This window comes from Apis dorsata, unplaced genomic scaffold (assembly GCF_000469605.1).
Source record: "Apis dorsata unplaced genomic scaffold, Apis dorsata 1.3 scaffold_655, whole genome shotgun sequence".
NCBI lineage: Eukaryota > Metazoa > Arthropoda > Insecta > Hymenoptera > Apidae > Apis > Apis dorsata.
The window spans coordinates 439,423-451,875 of NW_006263844.1; the positions used below are offsets into that span (position 1 = coordinate 439,423).

The following is a 12,453-nucleotide window of genomic DNA, read 5'->3' on the forward strand; positions in this document are numbered from 1 at the left end:
TATTTTAACATTATTATGAAATATTAATATTAAATGAATATTATTTTATTTATTATATATAATATTATATTATTTATTATTTTATATATTGAAAAATAATCAATGAAAAATTTTACATAATCTTCATATTTTAAAATATGTATATTCGCCTGATTTGAAGAATAAGTCAATAAAAAAAGGATTTCTTAGTGATTCTTATCAATTAGTTGAAAAACTCATTGATTTAATCAGAAATTAAAGCAGAATATAAACAATATGATTTATTACCTCATATATATATATATACACATATATATTAGTTTTGAATGAACATAGTTTTATATCGATAATATTCAACGCATCGATTAATCTATGATAATCGTTTTAAAAAGAATGAATAGTTTCAATAGAAAGAAAGGCGCCAAATATCGCACTCACCGGAATGAATAGTCGACAGCAGTACCACGAAGACGAGGGTGACGATCAGCGAAAGACGATTTGCAATCATGATCACGATCACCGGACCATGTGTTTCAACTAATCACGTTGCAGTCAGTCACTTCGGACGTGTTGTCTCCACTCTCGCTGCATGGAAAATTTGCACGCGGCAGATTCGATTATATAATATTTTCAATTTTTATAAAATAGATTCACCTTGAGAATCAAACAATGATAAAAAAATTGAACTTGAGAACAAATGAAGAGAATTTATTTGATGTGGCAGTGTTTAATCGACAGATCTTGTCTCTTCTCCTTTCTCACGTCCGAAATGACTGAACGAACGTGTACGAACCTTCTGGTTTCTTGTGCACCTTACGTGATCGCGGACGCGTCGCGTCTGATGAGAATCAGTTTCCGTCGGCTATGCGGCAGATCTGCCCCCTCTGGTTTTTCCATGCGCTTTGCGTCCATCCCTTGTTCACCACCGTACCCTATTAATTCGGAACCAATTTTTATCATTAAGATAATTTTTTGATTATTATTTTTCTTAAGTTATAATTATTAACAGAATAATTAATTAATTAATGGAAAATATTTGAAGATTTAAAATTGCAATTTATTTTTTGTTCATATTATATAAGAATTTTAGGTTGTTTTTTTCTTTGATTTTTTTAATAAAAAAATTATTTCAAATTTTATATTTGTATAATTTTTATTATTTTTTTACAATAATGAATAAATAATATATATTCTAAAATAAATAAATTATTTTATAATATTTTCTAGTTATATTTATTAAACAAACATTTTTAAATTATATAACAACAAATTATAATACCAATAATTGCAGTTTTTCTTTGCAATTCATATAAAATTATCCTATATTTATATTTATATTTAAATTGACTACAAATTACATATAATTTGATTGAATAATGAAAGTTACTTATAATTGTGCAGTCTTTAGTAATACATAGTTAATATAATCAGACATTGAAGATGTTTATGAAATAAAATTTTTATTTTTCATTTAACTAAAAATACAACAATTTTTAATATAAATTTTGATTACTTATAAAAAAATTTTAATTAGTTATTTACAAAATATATCGTATTATAAAATATAATCTATTAAAATCTCAATATTTATTTAATACATGGATATAATAGACATAGTAACCGCGCTATCTATTGCTAATATTATGTACTATCTTTTTATCTACATTAGGTATCTTTGTAAATTTATTAATAATTCATTAATAATAATGTACTAAAAAAAAATTCTTTTTTTTTATCTGCCTGATATCACTTATATATTAAAAACGAAGTTTATACTGGTATATTTTATATTTTATAAATATAACATTTTAATAAAATTAAATAAATTTTTTGAATAACATAATAAAAAAGGTAAATTATTCTTTATAAAGGACTATTTTCTATAATAAAAATTTATTCAATAAGCGTACAAAGCTTTCTGTTGGTAGTGATTTTAATATAAATTTTAATATATATAAAATAAAATGATAATTATTTACAATAACAATATATTTACTTGTTTGCTTTTATTTGTTAAGTTTACAAAAAAAATAGTGTAATTATAAAATGACAAGAAAAGAACAAACAAGCATTCTTAGAATTTCAAAAATTTTCTTATTTAAAAAAAAAGAAAAAAAAAAGGAATGTCTGTCAATACTAACAAATTATATAAACAAGATAACACTTTTATACAACTTTGTGAAACTGTCACTAATAAACAATATATACAATATCTAATTTGATAATATATCTCTTCGGCATTTATAAATCAATTTGACTAAAAATTCATATAGCACTATAATACAGTACTTAAATAGGCACGTTCAGTATAAGTACTAGTTCTAATCCAGTCTCCTATTAATAAATGATGTTTCATTATCAAAAATTATATTTTAACACAATCTATATTTATTTATAAATATACTATATATATTTTTTTTATTTTTCATGAAACAGAATTACAAAACTTTTATTTAAGGCCAATTATTTTGTTCAGGAACTAGTGTGCCAGATTATCAAATAATTCAGTTTCAGCATAAAACCGATAACTGTTAATATGTATGTTAATATATATAATTATGTATAACTTCTATATAAACAAAAGTTACCCTTTTTGAAGGCATTATTTTATGGTATAATAACCATTTGGCATTTTAACTTGTACAATTCAATTCTCGTGTTCATCAGGATGATCTGTTTTAATATGATGCGTGAATGTATATTGCGTAGTAAATCGTTTTTTACAATAAGGACATTGATATGGCATCAGAGGATGTGCAGATCTTAAATGTGCAACAGCTAATTCTCGTAAAACAAATGGAGATTGACATACTCCGCATCGATACCTAAATATCATAAATATTGATATTTTATATTTTTTAAAATTCGATTATTTTTAATATAAATTTAAATCTTACCCGCCCATTGTCTTGATTAAGGTTCGTTTAATCGGAGGTGGTGCACTTTCTTCATTTATTTCTATTTTCGGTTCAATAGGAGATATAGAATATTCCAATGATGTTTCAGGAATTAATTTTGGCATAGCTTCTTCTTCTTCTTCTTCTTCTTCTTTTTCTTCTTCTTTTGACTCTTTCTTTAAATCTTGTTTTCGCACCTATAAGAATAATAGAAAAAATAATAGAATTTTAAAATATGTTGACTGTATTAAAATTTGTAAAAATAGTTCTTGATTAGTTACCATTGTATATGAACTTTCCATGTGTATTCTCATATGAGAGTTTTTAGATTGAAAACTACTAAAAGAGGCGTTGCACTTGGTACATTTATATTTTTTGCTGTTACTAACTGACATAGATTTTTGTGAAGTCTTTGAAGAAACACCTTTTTTACTGAGCACAGTTTCTGCCGTACATTGATGTGTTAATAGAGATACTTCTTTGAAAAATATTTTATTACATTTTGAACAATGATATGTTTTATCAATAACGTGAGATTTTTGATGCGTTTTATATATATTTTTGTCTACAAATGATTTGTTACATACTGTGCATATGTACATTGATGTCGATTCATTTCGTTTATGAGATACCTATTATTAAAATAAAAAAATATTCAAATATATATCAAAAAATATCATTTTAAAAATGATAAATGTATACCTCATGTCTAAATAATTGCCACTTTTCTTTGAAAGATTTTTTACATATGTGACAAGTGAAATTTTTACAAGTATAATTGTCTGAATGTGTTCTTAAATGCGTTAACATTGTAGTATGATCACTGAACCATTGTAAACAAATACCACATCTTGCAACATTTTTAAATGCATTAGTATTTAATGGAACATTTCTTTTCGATGGTAAATCTTCATGATTAGAAATATCTTCCATCATCTGAAAATTATATTTTATTTTTATTATAATATTTTTAAATAATATATAAATAATTAAATCAACCTCTGAATATGTTCTAGTTTTTGCACGAGTTCTGGCTTCTTTTGCCTCTTTAGCTTCCCTTTCAGCATTTAATACTTCTTCTTGTTCAACACTAGTCATTACAAGTGACACTGTAGGTTCTTGACTATGTTCGCTCATTCTATGTGCTGCTAAACGTATAAAAAGTCCAAAAGATCGACCGCATATATCACATTTGTGTCTTTTTGGTTCATGAGTACGCATGTGATTTGATAATGCACTTTGTTGAGTACAAATCTAGATAAAAATGAAGAAACAAAAATTTTACAAATCTAGATAAAAATGAAATACAAAAATTTTAAAAATATAATTATTAAATTATAATTAAATTTTTTTTTATAAAATACACATAAAATTATTTACTTTTCCACAAGTAGGACATGTAAGTGATTTAGTAGTATCTGTAAAATGTTCTCTTTTCACTTCCTTTGAAGATTCTTCGTTTTTGAGAATTTTTATTGATTGCTGATTCGTTAATTGCAATGTTTTTGTTGAATTACTGACTTCATGCAATTGAATGTGACTTTGATAAGCTTCTGTACTTGGGAAAAATCTATAAAAAAATTAAATATATTAAGTATATTATGTATCTAATAATATATAAATATTATATATTTAAATACATAAAAGTTAGAAAAATTAAAATAATAAAAAACAAATATTAATAAAAAGTATAAACAACCTATTACATAAAGAGCACCAAGTATTGGTCCCAATTTCATTTATTTGAGTTAAATGATCACGTAATCTGTGTTTCTTTAACATTTCCCAACTCACAAATTGTCTATCACATTGATCACAATCTATAACACTTCTATCAAAATCTAATGTTACTTTCAAGTGATTAGTAGCTTCATGTTTAGCTAAATCTTCTACTAATTCAAAGCAAGCAGAACATTTTCTACAATTATATTTTCTTGGACAGTGTAACTGCATATGTTTCATTAAGCTCTCCTTTGTTCTATAATAAATAATTATTAATTATAAAACTGTGGATATGATACATTATCAAAATTATCAAAAACTTATAGTAACTATTACTTATAGTAACTTACTTATAGTAACTATTGCAAGGAGTACACCACCATTTAGATGATAATTTTGTTTCTGAATTTAAATCTTTTCTGTCATTCATTGTTAAACTACCTGTCAGTACTTGTTCTAAAATACTAGTTCTTTTTTCTTCCTCCTTTATTTTTTGTCTTGAGACATTATTTTCATTTTTTAATAAATTTGTATTATGATTTACTATTATATTTAATCTATCATATAACTCATTTTCTATACAGTTTTTATGTGATGATTCATATGCACTAACATCTGTTTCTAATATTGATTCTGTAGTCATTTCTTTAATTTCTACTTCACATGGTAATTCAGGTAATGATTCCATGCAACTATTTTGATGCTCTTGATTAATATCTATTGACATTGATGGACTTTCAATTGGCAGTGAAACTGGCAAAGGTACCAAAGGTGGTGGTGCTCTAGCCTTTTCTCTCCATAATTGAGACTAAAAATCATAAAAATATTGTTTATTCAAAAAATATAAAAATAATATTATACAATATAAATTAATTATTAGAAAATTAGATACCTGACAAGGATCAGGAGAATTTTTCATTGCTTCTAAATAAATCTGAACAGATTCAATATCCTTATATGCTAACAATTTCAAATACATACTTTTGTAAACACTCAAACAATATTCTCTAAATTCATAAACATCATCTAGCCTTGCGGCACAGAACTGACATATTTGCTTTGGCAGTGGATCGGTTTTGTATACTAAGACTGGCAGACAAGCACGTAATTTTTGTGCTACTTTACGTTGTACACCTTCATTACCAAAAATTGATAACATTTCATTTTTCTCTTCTGAACATAATCTACAAGCGTTCTCCCACTTGTTAGACACAGCCATTATAAATAATTTAGCAGTAAACTATTTTTTATATTTCTTTAATCTTTGTGATGAAACGATTAAGCGACGATGAACATACCACGATACGTGTTTATTTTCCGTAGTTATGTTCACGTCAAATATGTGATCGAAAAATACGATCAGCTTTACGAATTAGGTTAGCCAATAGTCCATACCGAATATAAGAATGTAATCACGAAATTGTGATCAAACGGTACATGCATCTCTTTCTCACGTTACACGTGCTACCCGGATATTTCAACGGGTGATTCTTGTTTTATAAATTTCAAATTTTCTTTTTATCATTCTACTTTCACCTTGTGCCGTTTTGACCATTCGGAACTAGCCTTTCAAGTGTAACGATTCAGAGAACCGGTTTTTGCACGTAACCGCTTATGTGCATGGATATTGCTTAATACTGTCATCTATCATATGCACCTTCCAACTATCTTCGGTTGAGTAGCTTTCTTTTTGCATTCGACAAGTTATATAGTCACTATGTTTTGATAACTACTGCTCGAAAAACTATCTTTCAGAATTTCAAATATTATCACTATGTATGATTCAGTGGTTTTTTAGTAATTCTTTTTATTTCATCTATAATATTATTGTTAAAATTTAATTTTCAAACAAATATAATGTACAAAGTTATAAATAAAAATAGTAAATCATTGATTTTATGAATGTATTCAATATTTATAATGGCGTGGCAAGGATCATTGATCGTCGAGTAAGAATCACATGTAACGAGAAACGCGGTCTATTTAAATTTGCATTTTCTTTGTTTTTTAAAATTGTATCTAATTAATAAAGATAATGTTATGCTAATGCAATAAGAAATTAATTAATATTTAAATAATAGTTATGAATTATGTAATATTTTGTTGAACATTAATTTATTGTATAAATTTACATATTTCAACATAAATATATATGAATATAATTTATTTTCCTTTGCCAATGGTTAAAATCTTTTTTATAAATTTTTATAAATTTTTAAATTAATAATTTTATATATTAAAAAAAAAATAAAAAGAAAATCATAAAGGAAAAGTTATAATAAGTATACATATGTATTTCCTACTAAAAAATATTGCATTATAAGATAATTTAAAAAATTATTTAACTAAAGATGTATCTTCAAATATTTATATACAACATATAATAATAAATTACATAATTATTATTAATAAATTATTTCCTCAAACAATTGAAAATATTTTATATAATATAATCAAATAAAATAATATAATCAAATATTAATTTAATTATATACAATTATTTAAACAAAAAACTTTTTTAAGAGAAATACATGTATAATTTCTTAAATTTTCATAGAACATACTTTAATTTTCATTCAATATATTAATTTTAATATTAAAATAATTATATTATTAATTATAAATATGAGGAAAATTAAAGTATGAATCCTTATATAATTATTAATCCTTATATGATTAGAATAAAATATTCAATTGAAAAATTATTTTTTCTTTCTTATACATTATATAAATAACAATATATTAAATTATTAAATATTCATATTATATAAGTAACTTAATAATAATAAATAATATATAAATGCCTTTTAATAAAAAGTAACAAATATCCATCATACAACGAATATTGATTATAAAATTTTCTATGAATATAGTGAATATATTTTTGCTTGTAGCTTAATTTTTTATTGATAAATTAATTGATACTACGATATTGTTTTTTTTTTCAATTAATTTGTTTCGCATCTAAAAATAGAAGTAAAATAATATAACGAGACTATGATAATGCAATAACAATTATATAGCAAATAAATGTATGTACATATAAATGTATATACATATCTGTATATGTATATATATATATATATATATAAAATATACATAAATATACACATACATTGTAAAATCAAAATAATAATTATAAGAAATATTTCATAAATAAGTTATATATTTTATAAATTATATTAAGAATTTGCATATTTTTATTTCAATTCACATATAGAAAAATAATTTTATAATAAATTCTTTTAATCATTTTCCTTCCAATTACATATGAATTAATGAATCATATGTGTGAAAATTATAATTAAAATTGTCAAATAAATTTAAAAATTTTTTTTAGATAACAAACTTTAATTTCTTCTTATAAATTTAAATATGTTTAATAAATTTAATGATTTTTTTTTAATAATCAATATACATATCAAATCTTAGAAAGATATTATAATAATATTCACACACATGATGTTTATGTAAACGCATCTGTTCCCATTTCTTTATGTATATTAAATTTCTTAATATAATAAATAACATTTTCAAATATAATAATTATTATTTTTCGATATTCGCGCTTTAAAATTTACTATAATTTACAGATATATATTTTTAATTTTTAAATTACGAAAGAAAAATAAAAGATTTATTAATATAGACATTTTAAAAATGCAATTATTTTAAATACATATTATGCAATCAACTGAAATTTTATTGATATTTTACTTCATATTTTTCATAAATTGATGTGAAAATTTAAAGAAAATAAGACATTTGTTTATTTATGTGAATATATATATTATTATATTTATATTATCGCTGTATCGATAATTCTAAAAAATTCCATTAATATCTGGATAGAGAGATATATATGATAAATAAAGAATAAACAACTTTTTTCGAAATAGTTGAAAAAATAACGTTTCAATAAAATGTTATGTTACACTGTACATATTTTCCTACATTAATATTCAGCTAGGCACCAGCCTGGCATGTAGTATCTTTTGATAACTATTCACAACCGAATGAGGAGACAAGTTAGAAGCTTAACTAATAAAAATCAAATATTCATCTGAATATTTCTATATAATACATATTCTAAGTTATTTGATTTATGATATACAAGTTTAATGAATATAAGTTGTCTGGAAATGGATCACTTCTTTTAATAGAATTATTTTATCAGTTTATCATATATAGATTAATATTCACTAATAAATTAAAAAAATATCAAAGAATAAAGATGTTTAGATGCCTCTTTCATTCTTCCTTTTTAAAAAGTTGTTCCATTATATTGTTTGTACATTCCTACTATCTTGCAGCTGGCATTTTTTCAAGAAAATCTTGTTCAATCACTGTTTCCACTTGTGTAATATTTAACGGTGCTTGTGTATCGCTCGATCTGCGGCTTAATGTTGTAAAAAAATAATGCAGATCTTGCAATGAACGAATGTTATTTGATGTTAAAAGAAGTTCACCAGGTATAGTCTTTGTAGAGCTTGTTTCTTGTTTGTACTGAAACAAAAAATATTATGCAAAATATAACTATATTTTATAATTTTCAAAAAATGAGGAATATTTTAATTAATTATTAAATATTCAATAAGTTATATTATTTATAAAATAAATAGTAAAGTAATAATAAAGTACATATATTTATTTTTTTTTAATTTTTTATGAAAATTTTTAAAATAAAATTAAAATTTATTATCTAATAAATTTTTATAAAATTTTTATAAAATAACACAAAAGGAAGATGTAATTTAAAAATTTATTATAATATCAAATATAATTTAGATATTAAATTAGAGAAATGAAAAATGATTGGCTTATAAAAATAAAATGTATACATACATATATATATATATATATACATATATAATTTGTACTAAAATAAGTATTTCATCAGAATTAAATAAAACAATTGAAAATAACTATAAAATATGTATAAAAATATTAAAAATCTATTTAAAATCAAACATTATTAAAATATTAAAATTAAAAAATAAAATAAATATAAAAATAAATAATACCAATAATAAAAAAAAATAAATAAAACAATTTATTTTTTAATATAAATAATATTAAAAAAGATTTTTAATTAGAAAAAATATATGAATGTATGAAGTTCATTAAGTTACTGTTAATTAAGTACATTTGTAGTGAAACACTGCTGCACTTTACTGTTAGTCAGTTTTAAAGTGGCAATGGCAGTGACTAGACTAAGAACACATGCTTGTTTCATTTTTTATATTATAATAATGATAAATGCTAATAAATGTTATACACAATCGCGTAAGTATTTTTAATATTTAAAATAGATAATTATTCTTTACTATGATAAAAAATAGAATAATAAAAATGTTTATTTAGTTATAGATGATAAATATGTTAATTATATTTATACTATAACATTATATTAAATATTTAAAGAAGTTTTATCTAAACTTTTTCTTCTTTACTATTAATTTTTTAATTTATTATTTAATAAAAATAATTATTTGATTTCTTTTTGTATAAATCATGAAGAATCAGTTTTTAAATAAAAATTAAATATTTTTTAATTATAATTATTTAATATTTTTTAAATCATATAATTAAATATGGAAAATAAAAATACAATTAGTGATTCATTGTAACTTCTCTACTTTTAATAGACTTCATTTAAGTTAATTGGCTGTAATTAATAGAAATTAAATGATATAAATTATACAATAAGTTCACTTATATAATATTTTATTCTAAAAAATTAATTAAACTTTTTATAATATTGATCTTAATATTTATGCATTGTTATCTATAATTATGCTATATATTATTGTAATTATACTATATTTTAGAATATATGGATGATTCTGATTATAAAGATTTAAAATTTTATGAAGATATGCCAGTTAATTATATTGAAAACTTTGATAAAGATCATATAGATATGATTCAAGATGATTTTTATATTTTAAGCAATTTTGAAGATGCAAACTTACAAAACAATCTTTACTTTCATAAAAATAATCTTCAAATACCGTTTGAAACTAATGATGATTCGTTCAAAAAAAAATCATCAGTTGAACACTTAGAATGGTATAAACCTGAAAAAATGTATCGATATACGAAACATCGAATTCCTGGATATGATTATGAAGAACTTGATTATATGATTACAAAAAATTTTCAACAATGTGATGAAAAATCCATTTGGACCCATTGTCTTTGTCAATTCACTTGTTCTGAACCAGATATGGTAGATTGTTATACACCATGTAAAAGTGGATGCGAATGCAAAGAAGAATATGTTTTTGATGAAAAAACACAACAATGTTTGTTACCAGAACAATGTTTTCCAAAAGAAGATAATTTTTACATTACATAATTTATATAACTTAACATATAAAAAATGCAATGTTTTTTTTAAATGCTAATGTTGTTTTGTGTAATATAAAATACGGAATTTATATTAATTTGAATAAAGATAATGATATAAAAGTTTGTAAAATCAAATTATTTCTTAAATTTACCTTGCTATCCATCAATTTTGCTATTCTCGTAATGTGTGGTACAAAATCAGAAGATAAATTATTGTTTTCTACAGATCCTGCTGCTGAATCACCTACAAATGCCCACCGATACCTATAAAAAAAATCTCAATTTTATATAATTTTTTGAAGAATTATTCTTTATAAAAATTATTTGGATTTTTGACTTACATTTGAAATTGAGGAAGCCTATGTGCAGGCAAAAGCAATGCTAGATCTAATAATTTAGCAGCTGCAAGTTGTAATTGCAACCAATGAGGATGACCATGTGCTTGAAGTCCATTGCTAGCATTTACTGCCCAAGATGAATCCAAAGCTGACAGTAATTTTATATGCGAACTGCACAGAAATAAAATATCTTTAGAATTTCATTTAATTAACAAAGTTTATAATACATTTTTTTAATTGTTTTAATAAATTGCAATAAAAGCAGAAAAACAAAACAAACACAAATCCCATGAATTATGCATGTAACTACTATTTCCCAATATTGCAAAATTAGATAAAATATATTATCTTTTAATGACGTCAAAAAAATAATAATATTACATTTTTTTCAAAGAAATATCTAACAAATACGTTCAGAAATTTACATTTCGTTTTATGTACGTTAATATGCAAGAAGCATTCAAAATTACCTGCTATGACGACTGATGTCCCAACACCAATCAATTTATGGAGGCATCATAAATTCCACCAAATCATGGATACCGAAACAAAGTCAAAAACAATATGACATTAGAGGTATCATTAATGTTAGTAAGGAGGAAAAACAAACAATTTAATTAGAACACAATGCTAAATGTTTAATGAGATGTTTTATCAAACTACGCAAAGACTACTAAATTCAGAATTAAAAAATAACTCAATATAAAAAAAAATGATACGATTTTAGTGTGATAAATAATAATTGATAAAAAAAAAAAATGTTCCCAAAAAATTATTTTAGATTTTTTTTCTTGATAATTTTTAAATAATCCTTTGAAATATCATGCATTAAAAGCACCAAAATCCCGAAAGCAGAATAATCCAATAATTAAAAATATGAAGTATTTACTCTACCTAAATTCTTCGCTATCTGCATTCAGTTCTTGTTCAATATATAAGAAGACTTGAACAAGTTCGCTAACTATTACTGGCCATAAGGAAGTTGCGTGCTGTGGAGACATTCTAAGAAGTAACACCCGAAAACAAAGAAAGACTTGTGCTTGAATAGATGGAATCACTTGTGGTAGTCGTAAACTGTCCGCTAATCGTTCTAATAATAGACAATAATAATAATAATAGTAATAATAATAATAATAATAATAATAATAATAATAATAATAATA

General features: G+C 22.8%; 4 protein-coding genes across 11 annotated transcripts in view; 1 reads left to right on the forward strand and 3 right to left on the reverse strand.

The window, feature by feature from the left end:
- LOC102680541 overlaps positions 1-846 on the reverse strand; it is a 7,185-nt gene extending 6,339 nt beyond the window's left edge. The window contains exons 1-2 of one of the 2 annotated variants that reach the window (XM_006622020.2): positions 773-839; positions 418-564 (exon numbers count right to left, since the gene is read on the reverse strand). In XM_006622020.2, the coding sequence (XP_006622083.1) occupies positions 418-487 (70 nt within the window). In that variant the 5' untranslated portion in view covers positions 488-564; positions 773-839. Of the gene's footprint in view, positions 1-417 lie in introns of both variants that reach the window. The other variant, XM_006622019.2, reaches the window with a different exon arrangement.
- Positions 847-2,053: 1,207 nt separating this feature from the next.
- Positions 2,054-6,559, reverse strand: LOC102680771 (zinc finger protein 84-like). Of its 3 annotated transcripts, XR_004151381.1 has the most exons (10): positions 5,491-6,551; positions 4,949-5,406; positions 4,576-4,854; positions 4,257-4,446; positions 3,876-4,130; positions 3,579-3,812; positions 3,158-3,508; positions 2,877-3,073; positions 2,568-2,804; positions 2,054-2,313 (listed from the first exon to the last, which is right to left on the reverse strand). XR_004151381.1 is itself a non-coding variant. In XM_006622021.2 (9 exons), exons 1-9 carry the CDS (start codon positions 5,815-5,817, stop codon positions 2,627-2,629), a joined length of 2,469 nt encoding a protein of 822 aa, XP_006622084.1. In that variant the 5' UTR covers positions 5,818-6,551; the 3' UTR covers positions 2,367-2,626. The 3 variants fall into 3 exon arrangements, 2 of the variants coding, with proteins under 2 accessions (XP_006622084.1, XP_031369368.1); XM_006622021.2 differs by lacking the exon at positions 2,054-2,313 and having other exon boundaries at positions 2,367-2,804; XM_031513508.1 differs by lacking the exons at positions 2,054-2,313; positions 4,576-4,854 and having other exon boundaries at positions 2,367-2,804; positions 5,491-6,559.
- Positions 6,560-8,483: 1,924 nt separating this feature from the next.
- LOC102680916 (protein dopey-1 homolog) overlaps positions 8,484-12,453 on the reverse strand; it is a 14,191-nt gene continuing 10,221 nt past the window's right edge. For 3 of the 5 annotated variants that reach the window (XM_031513501.1, XM_006622022.2, XM_031513498.1), the window contains 5 exons: positions 12,185-12,380; positions 11,761-11,772; positions 11,294-11,461; positions 11,105-11,216; positions 8,484-9,104 (listed from right to left, as the gene is read on the reverse strand). In XM_031513501.1, the coding sequence (XP_031369361.1) occupies positions 8,901-9,104; positions 11,105-11,216; positions 11,294-11,461; positions 11,761-11,772; positions 12,185-12,380 (692 nt within the window). In that variant the 3' untranslated portion in view covers positions 8,484-8,900. The remainder of the gene's footprint in view (positions 9,105-11,104; positions 11,217-11,293; positions 11,462-11,760; positions 11,773-12,184; positions 12,381-12,453) is intronic. The other 2 variants (XM_031513502.1, XM_031513499.1) reach the window with 1 other exon arrangement.
- LOC102681392 lies at positions 9,610-11,067 on the forward strand. The gene is made up of 2 exons (XM_006622027.2): positions 9,610-9,884; positions 10,430-11,067. The coding sequence occupies exons 1-2, from the start codon at positions 9,797-9,799 to the stop codon at positions 10,957-10,959; spliced, it is 618 nt and encodes a 205-aa protein (XP_006622090.1). The 5' UTR covers positions 9,610-9,796; the 3' UTR covers positions 10,960-11,067.